This window comes from Oncorhynchus kisutch, unplaced genomic scaffold, assembly GCF_002021735.2.
Source record: "Oncorhynchus kisutch isolate 150728-3 unplaced genomic scaffold, Okis_V2 Okis02a-Okis13b_hom, whole genome shotgun sequence".
In the NCBI taxonomy this organism is placed as follows: domain Eukaryota; kingdom Metazoa; phylum Chordata; class Actinopteri; order Salmoniformes; family Salmonidae; genus Oncorhynchus; species Oncorhynchus kisutch.
In genome coordinates, this window is record NW_022261979.1 from 13,698,229 (window position 1) to 13,723,630 (window position 25,402).

The window sequence follows — 25,402 nt, forward strand, 5'->3', positions numbered from 1 at the left end:
CCATCCTTGCTGTGTGTGTGTGTGAGAGAGCTTTTCTTTGACATCTGTTGGGAGAAATGACTGACTTACAGTTCATGGGGGTTGCCTAATCACACATATGAAGTTTTGAAACGATCTGACCTTTTTAACCCTTGGAAACAGCACCTATGACATCATTTTAAGGCACGTCCGGTTTACACAGGAAGCTGAAAGCGACCTCTAATGCGTATTATAAGATGTGTGCATGAAGTGTATTATGTTACAGGTCAGAGGTCGAATCGAAGTAGAAACTTAGTGTGGAATGGATTAGGTCCGGGATCAGATGTCATATTCCTGTTGTCACTCTGAAATACATGGCAGTAGAAACTTAGTGTGGAATGGATTAGGTCCGGGATCTTTTAACCACTGGTAGTAATGTCATGTGATCTCCCTGACCAATCAGCTATCGAAGACTGACAAATGCTACAGTAACACAAATTGTGCAATGACTTTTGACATCCTGGAGTGCTGGACTTCCTCTCTCACAGTATTTAAGGCTCAGACGAACATGCTGCATTGTCACTGGGTGTGCACCGTGAGTATCTGTGAGTATCTGTGTGCACCGTGAGTATCTGTGAGTATCTGTGAGTATCTGTGAGTATCTGTGCTGTATCTGTGAGTATCTGTGAGTATCTGTGCTGTATCTGTGAGTATCTGTGCTGTATCTGTGAGTATCTGTGAGTATCTGTGCTGTATCTGTGAGTATCTGTGAGTATCTGTGCTGTATCTGTGAGTATCTGTGCTGTATCTGTGAGTATCTGTGCTGTATCTGTGAGTATCTGTGCTGTATCTGTGAGTATCAGTGCTGTATCTGTGAGTATCTGTGCTGTATCTGTGAGTATCTGTGCTGTATCTGTGAGTATCTATGAGTATCTGTGAGTATCTGTGAGTATATGTGCTGTATCTGTGAGTAACTGAGTATCTATGAGTATCTATGAGTATCTATGAGTATCTGTGAGTATCTATGAGTATCTATGAGTATCTATGAGTATCTGAGAGTATCTGTGCTGTATCTGTGAGTATCTATGAGTATCTGTGAGTATCTATGAGTATCTGTGAGTATCTGTGAGTATATGTGCTGTATCTGTGAGTAACTGTGAGTATCTATGAGTATATATGAGTATCTATGAGTATCTATGAGTATCTATGAGTATCTGTGAGTATCTGAGAGTATCTATGAGTATCTATGAGTATCTATGAGTATCTGTGCTGTATCTGTGAGTATCTATGAGTATCTGTGAGTATCTATGAGTATCTGTGAGTATCTGAGAGTATCTGTGAGTATCTATGAGTATCTGTGAGTATCTGAGAGTATCTGTGCTGTATCTGTGAGTATCTATGAGTATCTGTGAGTATCTGTGAGTATCTATGAGTATCTATGAGTATCTATGAGTATCTGTGAGTATCTGTGAGTATCTATGAGTATCTGTGAGTATCTGAGAGTATCTGTGCTGTATCTGTATCTGTGCTGTAAGAAAAAATGGCATGTTTCTAACTTGCATTTCCACTTCCTGATAATTAGTTGATTTGATAGGCGCTACAAGACGAACGCCAGTTAATCTAATTGAACCACCAGGTAAGACTGTAGATTCCACATGGTTGCTAAACGGCTATTGGAACTGTTCTTGTGCTTCACGCGTTAGACACTGAAATACACAGTGATGACTTTGTTTTTCTTAGTTTTTTCTATTATATGATATTCATTAAAACACGTAGTAATGGCTCAATTGATTAGTTAATTGCATAAAAAGAGATGTTTTAAGGTAAGAATGTAACTGTCTATAGGCATTGTACTTTGACAGGTCTATTTGGTATTACATGTTCAGTTTTACTAAAAATACACAGAACGTAGAACTATATTGAGCATCCTGTTTCTTTAGACAGGAAATGCTTTTAGATTTAGAGTAAAGATGCATAATTGAGGTCAAAACGAGACCTGTTTTAAAGAATCATGACTGGGATCTTAGATGTTATAGAGTAAAACACCAGCTATTTCACTTTTTTTATCTGGGTGTAAGGCGCACAACAGGAAAATATTAAGGACCTTGAACTTGGAATCTGAAGAACCCTGCCATTCACTAGTTCCTGCAACAACAAGCACCATCAAGGATGGCTGGAGAAAACCTCTACAATGTTACGGACGACATCCCATCCACTTGGATCATCATTGAAACCGTCGTACAGTGGACAACATTCACCATTGGTTTTCCTCTGATCTGTCTGTCCATTTATGCCATGTACTTCCTGATCAGAGCTGATCACATCGCTCCAGTCTATGTTATCAACCTTCTTATTGCAGATCTCATTCAGATCTGCATGAGGCCGTTCAACCTGTCTGGTACCTGGAAAACTATTGTAATTTTGATAGATTTCTTTGGTATTAGTGCAAGCATTAGTTTCATGGTATGTGTTGCTCTGGAGAGATATCTTGTGATTGCATTTCCTCTCTGGTACCGTTTTCGCCGTAACATCAAATACTCGCTCATAATCTCCTCCATTATCTGGGTTATCCCTTTCATCCAAATCTGCATGTTGCACCTCACACCGACTCTCAGGATTACATTTATTCTGTTTGCAGTTAACCTCCTCATACCCTTTCCATTGCTCGTATTCTTCCTCGTGGGCACGTTGAAAGCTCTGTCCGTCTCCATCTCTGTGCCAGCTGTCGAACAGAGACGGATTATTGGTACCCTGGCCCTTGTGCTGGGCAATTACACAGTCCTGTTCCTACCCCTCATCATACAATATCTGATATCAGGGGTAACAGGCCGAGAAAATGTAGAGATTGGGACACTCTTTGAGAGATTCAGCCCCCTTGTGGATCCCCTACTCTATGTGTTCATGAGAAAGGGAGCTAAGGACACTCTGGCCTTCCCCTGCTTCGGCAAGCTCATGGGTGACGAGGAGCAGAGTCAGGTCACCAACACTATGACCATGACTGATAGTGTAGTAGAAGGCTCCAGGTAGGACAGATGCAGGGTAATGGACTGTCTCTGTATGATTCACTATGTATAACTCCTATCAACTCCTTGTTCAAATTATCGGATCGAAACGAAGCTTTAACAGTGTGTTCTTTTCTTTGTTAAAATTATACCTTTACGGGCCTCCCGAGTGGCGCAGTGGTCTAAGGCACTGTATCGCAGTGCTTTCGCCGTCACTACAGACCCGGGTTTGATTCCAGGCTGTGCCATAACCGGCCGCGACCGGGAGTCCCAAGTTGCGGCACACAATTTTCCCAGCATTAGGGGAGGGTTTGGCCAGGGGGGGGATTTACTTGGCTCATCGCGCTCTAGCGACTCCTTGTGGCGGCCCGGGCGCCTGCAGGCTGACTTTGGTTGCCAGTGGACGGTGTTTCCTCCGACACATTGGTGCAGCTGGCTTCCAGGTTAAGCATGCGGGTGTTAAGGAGTGCGGTTTGGCTGGTCATGTTTCGGAGGATGCATGACTCAACCTTTGCTGCAACTCCCCAACGGGCTCGGGGGAGGGAATGAGACAAGATCGCAATTGGACGAAATTGGGGAGGAAAAAAAGGGGTTAAAAAAATGTATTGTTTTATTGTTGTCGTTAAAATGTGAAGAGTACATGCCTTGCTTTTTTATATACAATACATGACATACTGTATTGTACACAGCCCTATTCTGCATTGCACTGTCTGTGTTGGGTTGTATTGCAGCTTTTCAGAAAAATATGGACTTCTTTCCTTCAATAAACTGATCATGTGGATATTTGAGATCGCTCTTTCTCCTCTTTTGTTCCCATTCTCTCCCCGGAGTCTCTTTAAAAAAAGAGGACACTGAAAGTGGTCAGAGTTAGAGCCAGTTTATTCAGATCCCAATATGACTACAAGTACATTCACAATACAACCTACAAGCCCATGTCTGTAGTACCTAATGAAATTTGAGTTCAGTTTGAGTTCACCGTACATTGGGCCTACATGTCATTACATAGGAGGGTGTAATATAACATGTCATTACATAGGAGGGTGTAATATAACATGTCATTACATCGGCAGGCAGTCAGAAGTCAGAAGTCTGGCTGCAGGCTCTCGATGGTACAGTCAGAAGTCTGGCTGCAGGCTCTCTATGGTACAGTCATGTTACAGAGGCTGCAGTCACAGCTCAGAGCCACAGGGTAGGTGACACAAGGGTCCACCCAGGGGGGACAGTCAGGTAGGCGGATCGTTTCATAGGGAACGTCCCGGTAGGTGCACACATGCAGGTACACGGTGGAAAACCGGCTCCTGGTAATCCACAGGAGGGAAATGGTGATCAATGTTTTCATGCATTAGGGTTGTTTCTAGTGTTTGATACGCAATTATGAAGAACACGGGTGACAATTTAAGGAAGTTGTGGTCTTCTAAATAAGACAATACTAACCCACTGTATAGCACATTCAGATGATACTAACCCACTAACCCACTGTAGAGCACATTCAGATGATACTAACCCACTGTAGAGCACATTCAGATGGTAATAAACCACTGTAGAGCACATTCAGACAATACTAACCCACTAACCCACTGTGTAGCACATTCAGATGATACTAAACCACTGTATAGCACATTCAGATGATACTAACCCACTAACCCACTGTGTAGCACATTCAGATGGTACTAACCCACTAACCCACTGTGTAGCACATTCAGATGGTACTAACCCACTGTGTAGCACATTCAGATGGTACTAACCCACTAACCCACTGTGTAGCACATTCAGATGGTACTAACCCACTAACCCACTGTAGAGCACATTCAGATGATACTAAACCACTGTGTAGCACATTCAGATGATACTAAACCACTGTGTAGCACATTCAGATGATACTAAACCACTGTAGAGCACATTCAGATGATACTAACCCACTGTGTAGCACATTCAGATGATACTAACCCACTGTGTAGCACATTCAGATGATACTAACCCACTGTGTAGCACATTCAGATGGTACTAACCCACTAACCCACTGTGTAGCACATTCAGATGGTACTAACCCACTAACCCACTGTAGAGCACATTCAGATGATACTAAACCACTGTGTAGCACATTCAGATGATACTAACCCACTGTGTAGCACATTCAGATGATACTAACCCACTGTGTAGCACATTCAGATGATACTAACCCACTGTGTAGCACATTCAGATGATACTAACCCACTGTGTAGCACATTCAGATGATACTAACCCACTGTGTAGCACATTCAGATGATACTAAACCACTGTGTAGCACATTCAGATGATACTAACCCACTGTAGAGCACATTCAGATGATACTAACCCACTGTGTAGCACATTCAGATGATACTAACCCACTGTGTTCATTGTACCTTGGTGACGCATTGGCCAGGGCAGATAGGGGTTTGAATGACTAGGCACGTTGGGGCAGCCTTCCTTCTCCAGAGACACAGTGTGGTTGATGGGCTGACAGGGCTGCGTGAGAGACCCCTCAACAGGTTCCAGGAGAACGCACAGGAACAGGAAGATCAGGAGAACGCACAGGAACAGGGAGATCAGGAGAACGCACAGGAACAGGGAGATCAGGAGAACGCACAGGAACAGGGAGATCAGGAGAACGCACAGGAACAGGGAGATCAGGAGAACGCACAGGAACAGGGAGATCAGGAGAACGCACAGGAACAGGGAGATCAGGAGAACGCACAGGAACAGGGAGATCAGGAGAACGCACAGGAACAGGGAGATCAGGAGAACGCACAGGAACAGGGAGATCAGGAGAACGCACAGGAACAGGGAGATCAGGAGAACGCACAGGAACAGGGAGATCAGGAGAACGCACAGGAACAGGGAGATCAGGAGAACGCACAGGAACAGGGAGATCAGGAGAACGCACAGGAACAGGGAGATCAGGAGAACGCACATGAACAGGGAGATCAGGAGAACGCACAGGAACAGGAGATCAGGAGAACGCACAGGAACAGGGAGATCAGGAGAACGCACAGGAACAGGGAGATCAGGAGAACGCACAGGAACAGGGAGATCAGGAGAACGCACAGGAACAGGGAGATCAGGAGAACGCACAGGAACAGGGAGATCAGGAGAACGCACAGGAACAGGGAGATCAGGAGAACGCACAGGAACAGGGAGATCAGGAGAACGCACAGGAACAGGGAGATCAGGAGAACGCACAGGAACAGGGAGATCAAGATGCCTACACACGAACACCTAACATCCTGAAAGAGAGCCTAAGTGAAAACAAATGATTTTCTCTGGCATTAGAAATGGTACAGTGTAAATTGCTTATTATGTGCGAATAGTTGTAATAACTATTTTTTTTAATTTTTATTTTTATTTTACCTTTATTTAACCAGGTAGGCAAGTTGAGAACAAGTTCTCATTTACAATTGCGACCTGGCCAAGATAAAGCAAAGCAGTTCGACAGATAAAACGACACAGAGTTACACATGGAGTAAAAACAAACATACAGTCAATAATGCAGTATAAACAAGTCTATATACAATGTGAGCAAATGAGGTGAGAAGGGAGGTAAAGGCAAAAAAGGCCAAGATGGCAAAGTAAATACAATATAGCAAGTAAAATACTGGAATGGTAGTTTTGCAATGGAAGAATGTGCAAAGTAGAAATAAAAAAATAATGGGGTGCAAAGGAGCAAAATAAATAAATAAATAAAAATTAAATACAGTTGGGAAAGAGGTAGTTGTTTGGGCTAAATTATAGGTGGGCTATGTACAGGTGCAGTAATCTGTGAGCTGCTCTGACAGTTGGTGCTTAAAGCTAGTGAGGGAGATAAGTGTTTCCAGTTTCAGAGATTTTTGTAGTTCGTTCCAGTCATTGGCAGCAGAGAACTGGAAGGAGAGGCGGCCAAAGAAAGAATTGGTTTTGGGGGTGACTAGAGAGATATACCTGCTGGAGCGTGTGCTACAGGTGGGAGATGCTATGGTGACCAGCGAGCTGAGATAAGGGGGGACTTTACCTAGCAGGGTCTTGTAGATGAACTATATATAACAGAAGTCTGATCAATAGAGACGGGTTTACCTGAAGGACTCAGTCTGATCAATAGAGACGGGTTTACCTGAAGGACTCAGTCTGATCAATAGAGATGGGTTTACCTGAAGGACTCAGTCTGATCAATAGAGATGGGTTTACCTGAAGGACTCAGTCTGATCAATAGAGATGGGTTTACCTGAAGGACTCAGTCTGATCAATAGAGACGGGTTTACCTGAAGGACTCAGTCTGATCAATAGAGATGGGTTTACCTGAAGGACTCAGTCTGATCAATAGAGATGGGTTTACCTGAAGGACTCAGTCTGATCAATAGAGATGGGTTTACCTGAAGGACTCAGTCTGATCAATAGAGATGGGTTTACCTGAAGGACTCAGTCTGATCAATAGAGATGGGTTTACCTGAAGGACTCAGTCTGATCAATAGAGATTGGTTTGCCTGAAGGACTCAGTCTGATCAATAGAGACGGGTTTACCTGAAGGACTCAGTCTGATCAATAGAGACGGGTTTACCTGAAGGACTCAGTCTGATCAATAGAGACGGGTTTACCTGAAGGACTCAGTCTGATCAATAGAGATGGGTTTACCTGAAGGACTCAGTCTGATCAATAGAGACGGGTTTACCTGAAGGACTCAGTCTGATCAATAGAGACGGGTTTACCTGAAGGACTCAGTCTGATCAATAGAGACGGGTTTACCTGAAGGACTCAGTCTGATCAAGAGATGGGTTTACCTGAAGGACTCAGTCTGATCAATAGAGATGGGTTTACCTGAAGGACTCAGTCTGATCAAGAGATGGGTTTACCTGAAGGACTCAGTCTGATCAAGAGATGGGTTTACCTGAAGGACTCAGTCTGATCAATAGAGATGGGTTTACCTGAAGGACTCAGTCTGATCAATAGAGATGGGTTTACCTGAAGGACTCAGTCTGATCAATAGAGATGGGTTTACCTGAAGGACTCAGTCTGATCAATAGAGATGGGTTTACCTGAAGGACTCAGTCTGATCAATAGAGATTGGTTTACCTGAAGGACTCAGTCTGATCAATAGAGACGGGTTTACCTGAAGGACTCAGTCTGATCAATAGAGACGGGTTTACCTGAAGGACTCAGTCTGATCAATAGAGACGGGTTTACCTGAAGGACTCAGTCTGATCAATAGAGACGGGTTTACCTGAAGGACTCAGTCTGATCAATAGAGACGGGTTTACCTGAAGGACTCAGTCTGATCAATAGAGACAGGTTTACCTGAAGGACTCAGTCTGATCAATAGAGATGGGTTTACCTGAAGGACTCAGTCTGATCAAGAGATGGGTTTACCTGAAGGACTCAGTCTGATCAATAGAGATGGGTTTACCTGAAGGACTCAGTCTGATCAAGAGATGGGTTTACCTGAAGGACTCAGTCTGATCAAGAGATGGGTTTACCTGAAGGACTCAGTCTGATCAATAGAGATGGGTTTACCTGAAGGACTCAGTCTGATCAATAGAGATGGGTTTACCTGAAGGACTCAGTCTGATCAATAGAGATGGGTTTACCTGAAGGACTCAGTCTGATCAATAGAGACGGGTTTACCTGAAGGACTCAGTCTGATCAATAGAGACGGGTTTACCTGAAGGACTCAGTCTGATCAATAGAGATGGGTTTACCTGAAGGACTCAGTCTGATCAATAGAGATGGGTTTACCTGAAGGACTCAAAGGGTTCAGCAGGCAGTCGTCACGTTCTGGCCTTTATTTTCCTTTGTTTCGTCTTTATTTAGTATGGTCAGGGTGTGAGTTGGGGGGGGCAGTCTGTTTGTTTTAGTATGGTCAGGGCGTGAGTTGGGGGGGGCAGTCTATGTTTTGTCTTTATTTAGTATGGTCAGGGTGTGAGTTGGGGGGGGCAGTCTGTTTGTTTTAGTATGGTCAGGGTGTGAGTTGGGGGGGGCAGTCTGTGTTTTGTCTTTATTTAGTGTTGGTCAGGGCGTGAGTTGGGGGGGCAGTCTGTTTGTTTTAGTATGGTCAGGGTGTGAGTTGGGGGGGCAGTCTGTTTGTTTTAGTATGGTCAGGGTGTGAGTTGGGGGGGGCAGTCTGTTTGTTTTAGTATGGTCAGGGTGTGAGTCGGGGGGGGCAGTCTGTTTGTTTTAGTATGGTCAGGGTGTGAGTTGGGGGGGGGCAGTCTGTTTGTTTTAGTATGGTCAGGGTGTGAGTTGGGGGGGGCAGTCTGTGTGTTTTAGTATGGTCAGGGTGTGAGTCGGGGGGGGGGCAGTCTGTTTGTTTTAGTATGGTCAGGGTGTGAGTTGGGGGGGGGCAGTCTGTTTGTTTTAGTATGGTCAGGGTGTGAGTTGGGGGGGGCAGTCTGTGTGTTTTAGTATGGTCAGGGTGTGAGTCGGGGGGGGGGCAGTCTGTTTGTTTTAGTATGGTCAGGGTGTGAGTTGGGGGGGGGCAGTCTGTTTGTTTTAGTATGGTCAGGGTGTGAGTTGGGGGGGGCAGTCTGTTTGTTTTAGTATGGTCAGGGCGTGAGTTGGGGGGGGGGCAGTCTGTTTGTTTTAGTATGGTCAGGGTGTGAGTTGGGGGGGGCAGTCTGTTTGTTTTAGTATGGTCAGGGCGTGAGTTGGGGGGGGCAGTCTATGTTTTGTCTTTATTTAGTATGGTCAGGGCGTGAGTTGGGGGGGGGGCAGTCTGTTTGTTTTAGTATGGTCAGGGTGTGAGTTGGGGGGGGCAGTCTGTTTGTTTTAGTATGGTCAGGGCGTGAGTTGGGGGGGGCAGTCTGTTTGTTTTAGTATGGTCAGGGTGTGAGTTGGGGGGGGCAGTCTGTTTTGTCTTTATTTAGTGTTGGTCAGGGTGTGAGTTGGGGGGGGCAGTCTATGTTTCGTCTTTATTTAGTATGGTCAGGGTGTGAGTTGGGGGGGGCAGTCTATGTTTTGTGTTTCTATGTTTAGGTTTCGGCCCAGTATGGTTCTCAATCAGAGGCAGGTGTCGTTAGTTGTCTCTGATTGAGAATCATACTTAGGTAACCTGGGTTTCGCTGTTGGTTTGTGGGTGTTTGTTTCCCGTGTCAGTGTTTGTCACCACACGGGACTGTTTCAGGTTTGGTTTATTTCATGTTATCGTTTTGTATTTCATAGTGTTCAGGTTTTTCTTATTAAAATTTGTCATGAACACTTACCACGCCGCATCTTGGTCCGATCCTTACCCCTCTTCAGACGAAGAGGAGGAGATCTGCCGTTACAGCAGCAGAGAGGTGTGTCCTGATGGGCAGTGTGTTTGGGCCTTTAAACAGTGGAGGAGGCTGGTATTCAGGGTTGGAGGCTCTCTGCTCGTGATTTCTCCCCCTTCACAACAACCTTGAATAGAACTGGTATTCAGGGTTGGAGGCACTCTGCTCATGATTTCTCCCCCTTCACAACAACCTTGAATAGAACTGGTATTCAGGGTTGGAGGCTCTCTGCTCATGATGTCTCCCCCTTCACAACCTTGAATAGAACTGGTATTCAGGGTTGGAGGCTCTCTGCTCATGATTTCTCCCCCTTCACAACAACCTTGAATAGAATCCTATGTTGGTAACAGAATGGATGACTTTGACACAATGACTTCCTCCTGAACTCTACTTTGCAGTTTAGACTTCTGTATGTGACTCGGTACCTGTACCCCCACACAGAGTACTGGAGTGGAGGGTCACAGATGTCAGATCACTGGTTGACCAGTCATTCAGTGTACTGGAGTGGAGGGTCACAGATGTCAGATCACTGGCTGACCAGTCATTCAGAGTACTGGAGGGTCACAGATGTCAGATCACTGGCTGACCAGTCATTCAGAGTACTGGAGTGGAGGGTCACAGATGTCAGATCACTGGCTGACCAGTCATTCAGAGTACTGGAGTGGAGGGTCACAGATGTCAGATCACTGGCTGACCAGTCATTCAGAGTACTGGAGTGGAGGGTCACAGGTGTCAGATCACTGGTTGACCAGTCACACCTGCCTTTTTTCTTCTGAGGTGACCAGCAATGTTACTCATTAGTTTACAAAGAGAGACCATATTTGGGAGGTTGTAAAGGCAACTGGTGATCAGCTGGAGTTGTACATCACACATTCACGAGTCATCTCCATTATCACTAACCTACAGCGCCACCTAGTGGCAGACCACAGCTACTGCTACGCTAGTGCTCTGCAGTACCCATCATCTCAAAAGTACAGGTCAGCGTTTCCATTAGCAACTACAGTGCACAAAAAAGTGTGTGTGTGGGGGGGGGGACTATTGCTCATCATCGTAATAATTCTGCCTTTTGGACTGACTATAATGTGAATGCCATCTACAAAGAGGTTAGGATGAACCTTCGTGCACCAGCTCAAAAGGAAAAGACGGCCATTTTAAGTGTTTGATATCTTTATTTAGCAGTTCAATCCAAATGACAAAGTACTCAGCTCTCTCATCTCTGAACAGAGGGTACTCAGCTCTCTCATCTCTGAACAGAGGGTACTCAGCTCTCTCATCTCTGAACAGAGGGTACTCAGCTCTCTCATCTCTGAACAGAGGGTACTCAGCTCTCTCTGAACAGAGGGTACTCAGCTCTCTCTGAACAGAGGGTACTCAGCTCTCTCTGAACAGAGGGTACTCAGCTCTCTCTGAACAGAGGGTACTCAGCTCTCTCTGAACAGAGGGTACTCAGCTCTCTCTGAACAGAGGGTACTCAGCTCTCTCTGAACAGAAAGCACTCAGCTCTCTCTGAACAGAAAGCACTCAGCTCTCTCTGAACAGAAAGCACTCAGCTCTCTCTGAACAGAAAGCACTCAGCTCTCTCTGAACAGAAAGCACTCAGCTCTCTCTGAACAGAAAGCACTCAGCTCTCTCTGAACAGAAAGCACTCAGCTCTCTCTGAACAGAAAGCACTCAGCTCTCTCTGAACAGAAAGCACTCAGCTCTCTCTGAACAGAAAGCACTCAGCTCTCTCTGAACAGAAAGCACTCAGCTCTCTCTGAACAGAAAGCACTCAGCTCTCTCTGAACAGAAAGCACTCAGCTCTCTCTGAACAGAAAGCACTCAGCTCTCTCTGAACAGAAAGCACTCAGCTCTCTCTGAACAGAAAGCACTCAGCTCTCTCTGAACAGAAAGCACTCAGCTCTCTCTGAACAGAAAGCACTCAGCTCTCTCTGAACAGAAAGCACTCAGCTCTCTCTGAACAGAAAGCACTCAGCTCTCTCTGAACAGAAAGCACTCAGCTCTCTCTGAACAGAAAGCACTCAGCTCTCTCTGAACAGAAAGCACTCAGCTCTCTCTGAACAGAAAGCACTCAGCTCTCTCTGAACAGAAAGCACTCTCTAAGCACTCAGCTCTCTCTGAACAGAAAGCACTCAGCTCTCTCTGAACAGAAAGCACTCAGCTCTCTCTGAACAGAAAGCACTCAGCTCTCTCTGAACACAACAGCTGATATTCTGAGTATTGATACTGAAAGAGGAAATAAACCAATGGAATGTTTTTCTTTTAATGGTCACATTTATCAAACATTTTTCAATAATTATTTGCTATTTTTTCATTTGTCCACTTTTGTAACTTTTAATAACAAGGACTAGCTTTAATCTTCTCTAGACCCGGCAGATGTTGTATTCATTTTTTGTAAAGAAAAACTTTATTCATTTTTTGCAATGTTTTCAGAGTTTTCAGGGTTTTTTTCCATGTTTAAATTTTTTCTACCATTTTCTTCGGTGAAGCAAGTTAAAAGGGATTACCGTCTCTGAAACAAACAAACGTGAACATTAGTAGCATGACAACATCGATGGTACACTTTAAAAACAAACAGATGGAATAATACAGATTCATTTACATTGTAAATATAGTTCTTACCGGTTCTTAGCTGGGGACTCCGGCGGGGTTGGTGGGCTTCTGGGCGGACTCCTTGGCCTGGTGAGCCTGCAGCACAGCAACAGCCTCGTCCACCTTGGAGCGGAGAGACTCGGGAGACTCCAGCATGTGGAGCAACTCGGAGTTGTCTATCTCCAACAGCATGCCGGTGATCTTTCCAGCCAGACTGGGGTGCATGTTTTGGATGAGAGGGAACAGACGCTCGCCTGGAGAATGAGGAGGGGGAGAGAGAGAGAAGAATTCAGCACCAGTAAAGGACCCAGAAAAAGGATCAGCAGCCATTGAGGGCCAGCAGTCAGAACAACAGATGCTACTTCTTCAGTGGTTCATGACGGATAGGTTGGGCTCTTTGTCTCAGTTAAAAAATTAATCAGAATCACTGAAATTCATAAGTTCAGACATTTTTACAGAATACATCATTGACAAAGAGCACATAAAAAAGGTTGATCGTCGTTTTAAAAAGAAGAAGCTGCAAACGGTGTGTAACTTTTTGGACGACCAGACCAGATTCACATAGAAATGGGCGTTATAGATCTGGCATTCTCATTGAAAGCAAGTCTAAGAAGAGGTAGATATGATCTATGGTCGCTATTTCTATACCATTTTATTATTGAAAATATATTTCACCGCGGTTTTAGACGGAACAATGATTCTCTACACAATGACCGATTATTTTATCACATAAAACTGAAGTTAAACAAAATATTTGAATTTTAGCAACCGGGAAATGGCCGGGAGAAATCAACAGGCGAAAATCAGCCAATCCACAACGCGGGCCGGTTAAGCAACATTATGAAACTCTTATCATTCCACTATTACTACGGACATCTTCCTGACCTTCCAATGCAGAGAAAACACCTTTAACTGGAAGGTCAGTAAAACGAGACTCACCCAACATCTGCTTCTGTTCCTGAGGAGGAGCAGCCGCCAGCATGGAGGCCGTCAGAGGCTCCTGTCCCTGGACGTGGACAGCCGGCTGCTGCATGGGCACCTGGGGCTGGCTGGCCATGTGCTGCTGGGTTTACCTGAAGGACTCAGTCTGATCAATAGAGACGGGTTTACCTGAAGGACTCAGTCTGATCAATAGAGATGGGTTTACCTGAAGGACTCAGTCTGATCAATAGAGATGGGTTTACCTGAAGGACTCAGTCTGATCAATAGAGACGGGTTTACCTGAAGGACTCAGTCTGATCAATAGAGATGGGTTTACCTGAAGGACTCAAAGGGTTCAGCAGGCAGTCGTCACGTTCTGGCCTTTATTTTCCTTTGTTTCGTCTTTATTTAGTGTTGGTCAGGGTGTGAGTTGGGGGGGGGCAGTCTGTTTGTTTTAGTATGGTCAGGGTGTGAGTTGGGGGGGGCAGTCTGTTTGTTTTAGTATGGTCAGGGTGTGAGTTGGGGGGGGCAGTCTGTTTGTTTTAGTATGGTCAGGGTGTGAGTTGGGGGGGCAGTCTGTTTGTTTTAGTATGGTCAGGGCGTGAGTTGGGGGGGGCAGTCTGTTTGTTTTAGTATGGTCAGGGTGTGAGTTGGGGGGGGGGCAGTCTGTTTGTTTTAGTATGGTCAGGGTGTGAGTTGGGGGGGGCAGTCTGTTTGTTTTAGTATGGTCAGGGTGTGAGTTGGGGGGGCAGTCTGTTTGTTTTAGTATGGTCAGGGTGTGAGTTGGGGGGGGCAGTCTGTTTGTTTTAGTATGGTCAGGGTGTGAGTTGGGGGGGGCAGTCTGTTTGTTTTAGTATGGTCAGGGTGTGAGTTGGGGGGGGCAGTCTGTTTGTTTTAGTATGGTCAGGGTGTGAGTTGGGGGGGGCAGTCTGTTTGTTTTAGTATGGTCAGGGTGTGAGTTGGGGGGGGCAGTCTGTTTGTTTTAGTATGGTCAGGGTGTGAGTTGGGGGGGGCAGTCTGTTTGTTTTAGTATGGTCAGGGTGTGAGTTGGGGGGGGGGCAGTCTGTTTGTTTTAGTATGGTCAGGGTGTGAGTTGGGGGGGGGGCAGTCTGTTTGTTTTAGTATGGTCAGGGTGTGAGTTGGGGGGGGCAGTCTGTTTGTTTTAGTATGGTCAGGGTGTGAGTTGGGGGGGGCAGTCTATGTTTCGTCTTTATTTAGTATGGTCAGGGCGTGAGTTGGGGGGGCAGTCTGTTTGTTTTAGTATGGTCAGGGTGTGAGTTGGGGGGGGCAGTCTGTTTGTTTTAGTATGGTCAGGGTGTGAGTTGGGGGGGGCAGTCTGTTTGTTTTAGTATGGTCAGGGTGTGAGTTGGGGGGGGCAGTCTATGTTTCGTCTTTATTTAGTATGGTCAGGGCGTGAGTTGGGGGGGCAGTCTGTTTGTTTTAGTATGGTCAGGGCGTGAGTTGGGGGGGCAGTCTATGTTTTGTCTTTATTTAGTATGGTCAGGGTGTGAGTTGGGGGGGGCAGTCTGTTTGTTTTAGTATGGTCAGGGTGTGAGTTGGGGGGGGCAGTCTGTTTGTTTTAGTATGGTCAGGGTGTGAGTTGGGGGGGGGCAGTCTGTTTGTTTTAGTGTTGGTCAGGGTGTGAGTTGGGGGGGAAGTCTGTTTGTTTTAGTATGGTCAGGGTGTGAGTTGGGGGGGGGGCAGTCTGTTTGTTTTAGTATGGTCAGGGTGTGAGTTGGGGGGGGCAGTCTGTTTGTTTTAGTATGGTCAGGGCGTGAGTTGGGGGGGGCAGTCTGTTTGTTTTAGTGTGGTCAGGGTGTGAGTTGGGGGGGGGCAGTCTGTTTGTTTTAGTATGGTCAGGGCGAGAGTTGGGGGGGGCAGTCTATGTTTCGTCTTTATTTAGTATGGTCAGGGTGTGAGTTGGGGGGGCAGTCTGTTTGTTTTAGTATGGTCAGGGTGTGAGTTGGGGGGGGCAGTCTATGTTTTGTGTTTCTATGTTTAGGTTTCGGCCCAGTATGGTTCTCAATCAGAGGCAGGTGTCGTTAGTTGTCTCTGATTGAGAATCATACTTAGGTAACCTGGGTTTCGCTGTTGGTTTGTGGGTGTTTGTTTCCCGTGTCAGTGTTTGTCACCACACGGGACTGTTTCAGGTTTGGTTTATTTCATGTTATCGTTTTGTATTTCATAGTGTTCAGGCTTCTCTTATTAAAATGTCATGAACACTTACCACGCCGCATCTTGGTCCGATCCTTACCCCTCTTCAGACGAAGAGATCTGCCGTTACAGCAGCAGAGAGGTGTGTCCTGATGGGCAGTGTGTTTGGGCCTTTAAACAGTGGAGGAGGCTGGTATTCAGGGTTGGAGGCTCTCTGCTCATGATTTCTCCCCCTTCACAACAACCTTGAATAGAACTGGTATTCAGGGTTGGAGGCTCTCTGCTCATGATGTCTCCCCCTTCACAACAACCTTGAATAGAACTGGTATTCAGGGTTGGAGGCTCTCTGCTCATGATTTCTCCCCCTTCACAACAACCTTGAATAGAATCCTATGTTGGTAACAGAATGGATGACTTTGACACAATGACTTCCTCCTGAACTCTACTTTGCAGTTTAGACTTCTGTATGTGACTCGGTACCTGTACCCCCACACAGAGTACTGGAGTGGAGGGTCACAGATGTCAGATCACTGCTTGACCAGTCATTCAGTGTACTGGAGTGGAGGGTCACAGATGTCAGATCACTGGCTGACCAGTCATTCAGAGTACTGGAGGGTCACAGATGTCAGATCACTGGCTGACCAGTCATTCAGAGTACTGGAGTGGAGGGTCACAGATGTCAGATCACTGGCTGACCAGTCATTCAGAGTACTGGAGTGGAGGGTCACAGGTGTCAGATCACTGGTTGACCAGTCACACCTGCCTTTTTTCTTCTGAGGTGACCAGCAATGTTACTCATTAGTTTACAAAGAGAGACCATATTTGGGAGGTTGTAAAGGCAACTGGTGATCAGCTGGAGTTGTACATCACACATTCACGAGTCATCTCCATTATCACTGTACAGCGCCACCTAGTGGCAGACCACAGCTACTGCTACGCTAGTGCTCTGCAGTACCCATCATCTCAAAAGTACAGGTCAGCGTTTCCATTAGCAACTACAGTGCACAAAAAAGTGTGTGTGTGGGGGGGGGGACTATTGCTCATCATCGTAATAATTCTGCCTTTTGGACTGACTATAATGTGAATGCCATCTACAAAGAGGTTAGGATGAACCTTCGTGCACCAGCTCAAAAGGAAAAGACGGCCATTTTAAGTGTTTGATATCTTTATTTAGCAGTTCAATCCAAATGACAAAGTACTCAGCTCTCTCATCTCTGAACAGAGGGTACTCAGCTCTCTCATCTCTGAACAGAGGGTACTCAGCTCTCTCATCTCTGAACAGAGGGTACTCAGCTCTCTCATCTCTGAACAGAGGGTACTCAGCTCTCTCATCTCTGAACAGAGGGTACTCAGCTCTCTCATCTCTGAACAGAGGGTACTCAGCTCTCTCATCTCTGAACAGAGGGTACTCAGCTCTCTCATCTCTGAACAGAGGGTACTCAGCTCTCTCATCTCTGAACAGAAAGCACTCAGCTCTCTCTGAACAGAAAGCACTCAGCTCTCTCTGAACAGAAAGCACTCAGCTCTCTCTGAACAGAAAGCACTCAGCTCTCTCTGAACAGAAAGCACTCAGCTCTCTCTGAACAGAAAGCACTCAGCTCTCTCTGAACAGAAAGCACTCAGCTCTCTCTGAACAGAAAGCACTCAGCTCTCTCTGAACAGAAAGCACTCAGCTCTCTCTGAACAGAAAGCACTCAGCTCTCTCTGAACAGAAAGCACTCAGCTCTCTCTGAACAGAAAGCACTCAGCTCTCTCTGAACAGAAAGCACTCAGCTCTCTCTGAACAGAAAGCACTCAGCTCTCTCTGAACAGAAAGCACTCAGCTCTCTCTGAACACAACAGCTGATATTCTGAGTATTGATACTGAAAGAGGAAATAAACCAATGGAATGTTTTTCTTTTAATGGTCACATTTATCAAACATTTTTCAATAATTATTTGCTATTTTTTCGTTTGTCCACTTTTGTAACTTTTAATAACAAGGACTAGCTTTAATCTTCTCTAGACCCGGCAGATGTTGTATTCATTTTTTGTAAAGAAAAACTTTATTCATTTTTTGCAATGTTTTCAGAGTTTTCAGGGTTTTTTCCATGTTTAAATTTTTTCTACCATTTTCTTCGGTGAAGCAAGTTAAAAGGGATTACCGTCTCTGAAACAAACAAACGTGAACATTAGTAGCATGACAACATCGATGGTACACTTTAAAAACAAACAGATGGAATAATACAGATTCATTTACATTGTAAATATAGTTCTTACCGGTTCTTAGCTGGGGACTCCGGCGGGGTTGGTGGGCTTCTGGGCGGACTCCTTGGCCTGGTGAGCCTGCAGCACAGCAACAGCCTCGTCCACCTTGGAGCGGAGAGACTCGGGAGACTCCAGCATGTGGAGCAACTCGGAGTTGTCTATCTCCAACAGCATGCCGGTGATCTTTCCAGCCAGACTGGGGTGCATGTTTTGGATGAGAGGGAACAGACGCTCGCCTGGAGAATGAGGAGGGGGAGAGAGAGAGAGAAGAATTCAGCACCAGTAAAGGACCCAGAAAAAGGATCAGCAGCCATTGAGGGCCAGCAGTCAGAACAACAGATGCTACTTCTTCAGTGGTTCATGACGGATAGGTTGGGCTCTTTGTCTCAGTTAAAAAATTAATCAGAATCACTGAAATTCATAAGTTCAGACATTTTTACAGAATACATCATTGACAAAGAGCACATAAAAAAGGTTGATCGTCGTTTTAAAAAGAAGAAGCTGCAAACGGTGTGTAACTTTTTGGACGACCAGACCAGATTCACATAGAAATGGGCGTTATAGATCTGGCATTCTCATTGAAAGCAAGTCTAAGAAGAGGTAGATATGATCTATGGTCGCTATTTCTATACTATTTTATTATCGAAAATATATTTCACCGCGGTTTTAGACGGAACAATGATTCTCTACACAATGACCGATTATTTTATCACATAAAACTGAAGTTAAACAAAATATTTGAATTTTAGCAACCGGGAAATGGCCGGGAGAAATCAACAGGCGAAAATCAGCCAATCCACAACGCGGGCCGGTTAAGCAACATTATGAAACTCTTATCATTCCACTATTACTACGGACATCTTCCTGACCTTCCAATGCAGAGAAAACACCTTTAACTGGAAGGTCAGTAAAACGAGACTCACCCAACATCTGCTTCTGTTCCTGAGGAGGAGCAGCCGCCAGCATGGAGGCCGTCAGAGGCTCCTGTCCCTGGACGTGGACAGCCGGCTGCTGCATGGGCACCTGGGGCTGGCTGGCCATGTGCTGCTGGGGGTTCCTCACGCCTGCTGCATACTTGTACTGAGGCATCCTCACCGGGGCTGCAGCAGCCGCCGCACCGGCAGGACGCTGGCCCAGGGCCTGGGTGGCTGGAGAGGGAGGGGGGAGAGGAGGAGGGGAGAGAGGAGTGGAGGGGGAGAGGAGGAAGAGAGGAAAGAGAGGAGGGGAGAGGAAAGGAGAGAGAGGAAGGAGTCTGTCAACATCCAAGAGACAGATTCATATACTTCGAGACTTGGCGAGTGTACAAAACATTAAGAACACCTTCCTAATATTGAGTTGTACCCCCCCCCCCCCCTTCTGCCCTCAGAACAGACTCAATTTGTCGGGACATTGACTCTACAAGGTGTCGAAAGCGTTCCACAGGGATGCTGGTCCATGTTGACTCCAATGCTTCCTCACAGTTGTGTCAAGTTGGCTGGATGTCCTTTGGGTGGTGGACCATTCTTGATACACACAGGAAACTGTTGTGTGAAACCCAGCAGCGTTGCAGTTCTTGACACACAAACTGGGGCGCCTGGCACCTACTACCACACCCCCGTTCAAAGGCACTTAAATATTTTGTCTTGCCCATTCACCAGCTGATTGACACACACACACCCCATGTCTCAAGGCTTAAATCCTTCAACCGACGGTATAAATCGAGTAAATAGTAGCTGAAAGGTGGTTGTGAAAAGCATTACGGTATATACAGGGCTGGGATAACCAGGTAAACTCACCCATTCTCTGGGATAACCACGTAAACTCACCCATTCTCTGGCCGGCCATCATGCGTGGCACCTGGGAGGACGAGGGCCTCATGGCACCGAAGGTCTGCGGCCTGGGGGCGGACGGACGCATGGCGTTGGGCATGTTCTGGAAGTCTGGAAGCAGAAGGGACAATTAAAACATCAAACGACTTCCTGGATGGAGCTATTGGGTTCTAGTCCGGAGTGAAACTGTTGACAAAAATAAAACAAAAACATAGATCATTACGTTGTGGTCGGACACCCTGGGTGGCCCAGCGTGGGCCTGGTCTCAGCTGAGCCAGCTGATTGGTGGAGTAGTAGGCAGCGCGGTTCTGAGTCTGGGGGATGGCAGCCATGAAGTACCCAGAAGGAGGGGCAGGCTGGTAGGGGTTGAGGACTGGGTTGGGTACGGGCCGGACGGTGGCCATCCTCTGCATGTACTGGTTGGTGAGGTGAGCCTGGCGCTCCTCTTTCCTCTGGGCCAGCGCCACGTACAGAGGCTTGGTGGCCACGATGCGCCCGTTCATCTCTGTCACGGCCTTGGTGGCCTCCTCCGGGGAAGAGAAGCACACGAAGCCGAAGCCCTTGCTGCGACCACCTTCCATCATCACCTAGAGAGAGAGGCACATTAAATAAAAGGGGTTTCTGAACCAGAAAGACAGGGGCCTATAGACCACACCGCTATATAGAGACAGGCAACAAGCGTACCACCACACTACAGTAATGGCTCGTGTTAGGTTGTAGAAGGGTGTAGGAAGGTGTAGAAGGTTGTAGGAAGGTGTAGAAGGTTGTAGGATGGTGTAGAAGGTTGTAGGAAGGTGTAGAAGGTTGTAGGAAGGTGTAGAAGGGTGTAGGAAGGTTGTGGGAAGGTGTAGAAGGGTGTAGGAAGGTTGTGGGAAGGTGTAGAAGGGTGTAGAAGGTTGTAGGAAGGTGTAGAAGGTTGTGGGAAGGTGTAGAAGGGTGTAGGAAGGTGTAGAAGGGTGTAGGAAGGTGTAGAAGGGTGTAGGAAGGTTACCTTGGCGCTGGTGATGGTACCGAAAGGAGAGAACTCCTTCCTTAGACGCTCGTCGTCGAGGCCGTCGTCCAGATTCTTGACGTACAGGTTGACCCCCTGGTAGCGGGTCATACGGTCCTGTTTCATCTGCTCAAACTTGCGTTTCAGCTCCGTCTGGCGCTCTCCCTTCTTCTGGGCTCGGCCCACGTAGACCTGGCGGCCGTTAAAATCCTTCCCGTTCATCTCGTCTACAGCCTGAGAACGTAACGGATACAGGTGGTCCCGCTGAGGTCAAAAATCCCCATCTTTTACAGGACACGTAGCTCTCTTCAACATCCAGATAAGCGATAATAAGGAAATGTACGGTATAACTCACCCTCTGAGCATCCTCGTGCCTCTCAAAGCTGACGAAGCCGAACCCCCGGGACTTCCCGCTGTCGTCCGTCATCACCCTGATGCTCAGGGCCGGTCCTGGAACAGTAGAACCCAACACAAAAACGACATCAAATTCTAACTCTACGGAACCAACATTTACACCACGAGGAACAAACCGACAATCTGGGCTAGATTCCATTATAGTGCCGCGACAAAACATTGTGTTATTGGACATTAATTAGGTCCCTCCCTCCTCGCTTGGTGCCGTTTGCTTCCAAATGAACACACCCCCGTGTGTGGAACAACAGCACGTGGAAGACACTTACCATATTTCCCGAACAGCTCCCTCAGCTTCTCGTCGTCCATGTCCTCTCCGAAGTTCTTGATGTACACGTTGGTGAACTCTCTGGCTCTGGCTCCAAGCTCAGCCTCGCGCTCTTTGCGGGATTTGAAGCGTCCGACGAACCTATTGTATGTTAATAAAATAGAATAGAATAGAATAGTTAAAATAATATTGTGAGTTGAATAGTGTGTTGAAAGGGCGACCTGTTCTGTAGAGGGGGCGGGGGGGAGCTTGGTAGTGTTTGTTACCACCAGTTTGACTAAACCCCCAGGGAAAGAGGATTGAGTTTGATAAGGCTGTGAGTAGAAAAGCACAAGGCTACAGAGCAACAGTTCTATATTAGTTGACACTTGAAATACATTTTTAAAAACTTGAGTTAGTAAGATTAAAGTTAGAACTCACACAAAAAATACAAAATCCTGCTTTAAAATCAAACCATTCTTTTGAATCCAGTTGAAATTGAAAACCAGTTCGCGTTTACAACTCAGTTACATTTCTGTACGGTTTGAGTTATAGTTGCATTTTAACTCTGTGGACAGCTGACTAGCCCCCCTTTTCCACCCCCATCTATTATTGATTATGTCTCTAAGTTCACGAGGACTGATCACACTTACACTTTTCTGTCATTGAGCAGCATGCCGTTCATTTTCTCAATGGCTCTTTCAGCCGCCTCCTGGGTCTCAAAATGCACAAAGCCATAGCCCTTTGAGCCATTCTCATCACAAACCACCTGGGAGAAGGGACATCGGAGAACAGGCAGTGGTTCTTAAAAACATCATGCGCACCAAAACAACAGACTCAAAATTCAACACACATTTCAACCAACACTGGGGGGAGGGGGTTGAACAACACAGCACATGGCAGCCACACACAGCCAGAAAGCGTCTCTCTCTCGTCCTACCTTGCACGATAGGATGTTTCCGAACGCTGAGAAGGTGTCATAGAGGGCCTTGTTGTCAATGGACTTGTCCAGGTTCTTGATGAAGATGTTGCCCACCCCACTCTTCCTCAGGGAAGGGTCACGCTGAGACCACATGATACGCAGAGGTCTCCCTTTGATGACGTCGAAGTTCATGGTGTCCAGGGCACGTTCAGCTAGAAACACATATCGGGAGCCGTACCATTAGAATGCGGTTGAAGGAAACCGCGCCATTGTAGACCATATGCGGCCGATACTCCCAATTGAATCATTGAACCTAACACTACAGCAAATTAGGACAGTGAAAGACTCGTTGGCCTACATAGCTTGCTGAACTGAAACCATGTTAATCAAATGTTGACGCGTGATTATGTACTTAGACCTAATGTTATTCATCACACCGGATTGACATTTTTTTGGTGCAACGTGAACGTGTGAGCCACGTCATGTTATATATATTTTTTTACGGGTGATTCCATTACCATGACGATGAAATACGATGCATTATTGTTTTTAAAAATAAATAAATCATCAATAGTTACCATCGGCTGGTTGTTGAAAGTTAACGTAGGCATATCCGAGGGATCGACGAGTGATCATGTCCCTGCAGACTCGAATAGAGAGGATAGGCCCGGCGGGGCTGAACTTCTCGTACAGCATGGCCTCGGTGATATCCTGGTGCAGGTCGCCCACGTAGAGGGAGGCCATCGGGTAACTGGGGGCGCTTGGATTCATGTCTACCGGATCGGAGTTTTTGGTTTTTTAAATAATACGGGAGGGTAATAAACACGTTACGTTGTCAGGTTAACGTCTGTGAAATGGTGTCTTATGACACCGAAGATTTGTTGCTTGCTAAAAAATAAAATTTAAAAAATGTTTTGGACGTTAACTACTTCGCACTTAGGCCTCAAAAAAAGCAATGCGGGCCGGCTGGCTAATTCTGCTACCTGGTGTCTAGCGAGCTAACGTTACCTTCTGGAGGAAATAAATTACAACAAAAGTTACTAGTAGCTACAATATTTCTTAAACTACGACTAGTTAACGTTACAATAATAACAGATGCGATATCGACAAAAAAAAAATCCCCTGCTACGTTAGCTTCTAGCTAATAAAAAATTATAATAAAATGTCTCGGTTAACTATTAATATGAAATCACCCCACGCCTTTCCAACAATGTTATCAAATGGAACAAAATGACCTTCTCTTCCAAAATCTCGTCCTATTTTCGACGGGTTACTTGTTAGTCCTGCTTCACCGAGTTTTTCTTTTTCTTACAAAAAAATAATCTTCCCTTGTGTTTATTTATTTTATATATTTTTTTTGTGTTTTTTTTTTGATAATAAAATGTGTGCCGAGGCTCCGGAACACACTCTAGCGTAGCTACGCAGAAGGGAATGAACATGTGGTCATGTGCTGTTGAACCCCCTTAAAACACAGATCTCGCAGATTCTCTCGTTGGTTTGCGTCATCTGATCCTATCAACGCGAGATCTTATTAATCAAGACCTCTTTGATCAATACACGTATTGTTTTTTTTTGTTTTGTTTTCTTCTTCAATTCTACCAAATAATATTCCTTGATTTGACCGCTATTTGCTGCTCTCAAATTTCTGGTATTAGCAAATGCAACACAGCCATTGGTCTTTGAGGTAAAACAAGTTCACGCATGGTTGTATATCTATAACGGGGAAATAACGGGTGGAAGCAGCACTCACTGGTTCCTGTCTTCAGGTTCAAGACACAGACAGTAACTCATGAGCTGGCTGGTGGATGCCCACATTTTCTTCCCGGTAATAAAGACGATAATACATAGAAAACGCATGTAATGTTATAACACACAGATACGTTGTTTTGCATGTGGGTTTTGGATTGAACTGAGTGACAACCCGCCAACGTGGCTGGTGATAATATACATTCTATCAGTCAATGCCAAACTCTACCAGCATTCGGCTGGTGTTAATTTCCTTCCCCGCTGATGAGGGTGTCCGTATGGAAAATGTGCAGATGCTGTGCTTTTGAGTCATAAAGACATTCGCACTATGCGTGCAGTAGCTGTTTTAGCTAATATTTATTTGTTATAACTAACCCAAGATAGGCCAAAGCTTGTCGTTCCAAATGGGAGCAAAATTAATCATAGTGGGGCAGAACAAGCAAGGAGGTGGGCAGAGCCAAGCAAGAGCTATTGAGATTCTATTGGTGCGTTCAAGCATTTATTTGCATGTTTCCGTTAGGGAACGCCTACTCGGTGAAGTGCGCATGTGTAAAAACTAATTTCTCGTTTGCATTCCTAAACAACACCATTCAACAAAAACGTTGGCAAAGGTTAAAGTCTACAAAACGCAGTCCACTCTGTTTGATATTGATTCTAGTTTTGGAAACAGAAAACTGTATGGAGTTCAAATGTTTCATAGATGAGAAAATTAGCAGAATGTTGGCATAAATTCATTTTGTTCCATCTTCTCCCACTGCTGACCACTGAACTTCCTCTCATAACCATATTTGGTAGTGAGTGGAAACGCCAACCAGATGCTTCACATTTATACTTCTGGCAAAATATATGGCTCATTGGTCTGTGGTTTTAGTCCCCCCCCCCCCCCCCCCCCCTGTACACCTTCAGCCTCCTCTTTCCTCTCACAACCACCAGGGGAAGCAGTCAGTAGGAGAACATAATCGAAAACATTAACCACACCTGTCTGAGCCCAAACCTGGGCCTGCTTCAGTGTATTTCTGTGGCGGTGAAAACTGTGATTTGATGAACCTCAAAATGAGTCCATAGCCTGGTGTATTTAGGACAAAACTCTGTCTAGAATACCTGTCCCCCCCCCCCCCCTAAATCCTCATCCTGAATATATCAGACCACAAACCCAGGTGTGTATGCTA

The 25,402-nt window shown here is 45.8% G+C and overlaps 2 protein-coding genes and 2 non-coding genes across 7 annotated transcripts; 1 reads left to right on the plus strand and 3 right to left on the minus strand.

Moving 5' to 3' along the window:
• The first annotated feature begins 507 nt into the window (after nt 1–507).
• On the plus strand, nt 508–3,748 carry LOC116352701 (ovarian cancer G-protein coupled receptor 1-like). 2 transcript variants are annotated; one of them, XM_031812262.1, is made up of 3 exons: nt 508–563; nt 1,541–1,594; nt 2,037–3,748. In XM_031812262.1, exon 3 carries the CDS (start codon nt 2,128–2,130, stop codon nt 2,983–2,985), a length of 858 nt encoding a protein of 285 aa, XP_031668122.1. In that variant the 5' UTR covers nt 508–563; nt 1,541–1,594; nt 2,037–2,127; the 3' UTR covers nt 2,986–3,748. The 2 variants fall into 2 exon arrangements, with proteins under 2 accessions (XP_031668122.1, XP_031668123.1); XM_031812263.1 differs by lacking the exon at nt 508–563 and adding an exon at nt 575–592.
• Nucleotides 3,749–11,344: 7,596 nt separating this feature from the next.
• On the minus strand, nt 11,345–23,922 carry LOC109886876 (polyadenylate-binding protein 1A). 3 transcript variants are annotated; one of them, XM_031812259.1, is made up of 12 exons: nt 23,066–23,922; nt 22,506–22,699; nt 22,219–22,334; nt 21,588–21,727; nt 21,263–21,363; nt 20,908–21,141; nt 20,140–20,503; nt 19,914–20,027; nt 19,150–19,256; nt 13,727–13,844; nt 12,818–13,041; nt 11,345–12,707 (listed from the first exon to the last, which is right to left on the minus strand). In XM_031812259.1, exons 1-11 carry the CDS (start codon nt 23,256–23,258, stop codon nt 12,824–12,826), a joined length of 1,899 nt encoding a protein of 632 aa, XP_031668119.1. In that variant the 5' UTR covers nt 23,259–23,922; the 3' UTR covers nt 11,345–12,707; nt 12,818–12,823. The 3 variants fall into 3 exon arrangements, with proteins under 3 accessions (XP_031668119.1, XP_031668121.1, XP_031668120.1); XM_031812261.1 differs by lacking the exons at nt 11,345–12,707; nt 12,818–13,041; nt 13,727–13,844 and adding exons at nt 17,749–18,010; nt 18,121–18,344 and having other exon boundaries at nt 19,032–19,256; nt 21,263–21,357; XM_031812260.1 differs by lacking the exons at nt 11,345–12,707; nt 12,818–13,041; nt 13,727–13,844 and adding exons at nt 17,749–18,010; nt 18,121–18,344 and having other exon boundaries at nt 19,032–19,256; nt 23,066–23,921.
• LOC116359349 (small nucleolar RNA SNORD72) lies at nt 13,182–13,264 on the minus strand. The gene has a single exon (XR_004206687.1). It is a non-coding gene; the product is annotated as a small nucleolar RNA SNORD72 (small nucleolar RNA).
• On the minus strand, nt 18,487–18,569 carry LOC116359350 (small nucleolar RNA SNORD72). The gene has a single exon (XR_004206688.1). It is a non-coding gene; the product is annotated as a small nucleolar RNA SNORD72 (small nucleolar RNA).
• Nucleotides 23,923–25,402: the final 1,480 nt, after the last annotated feature.

Coding starts and splice junctions, on each gene's coding strand:
- LOC116352701 (XM_031812262.1), top strand. CDS start 2,128: ATGGCTGGAGAAAACCTCTACAATGTTACGGACGACATCCCATCCACT.
- LOC109886876 (XM_031812259.1), bottom strand. CDS start 23,258: ATGAATCCAAGCGCCCCCAGTTACCCGATGGCCTCCCTCTACGTGGGC. Junction 21,728..22,218: donor CTGCTCAATGACAGAAAAGT/GTAAGTGTGATC, acceptor AACATACAATAG/GTTCGTCGGACGCTTCAAAT. Junction 13,042..13,726: donor GGAACAGAAGCAGATGTTGG/GTGAGTCTCGTT, acceptor CTCATTCTCCAG/GCGAGCGTCTGTTCCCTCTC.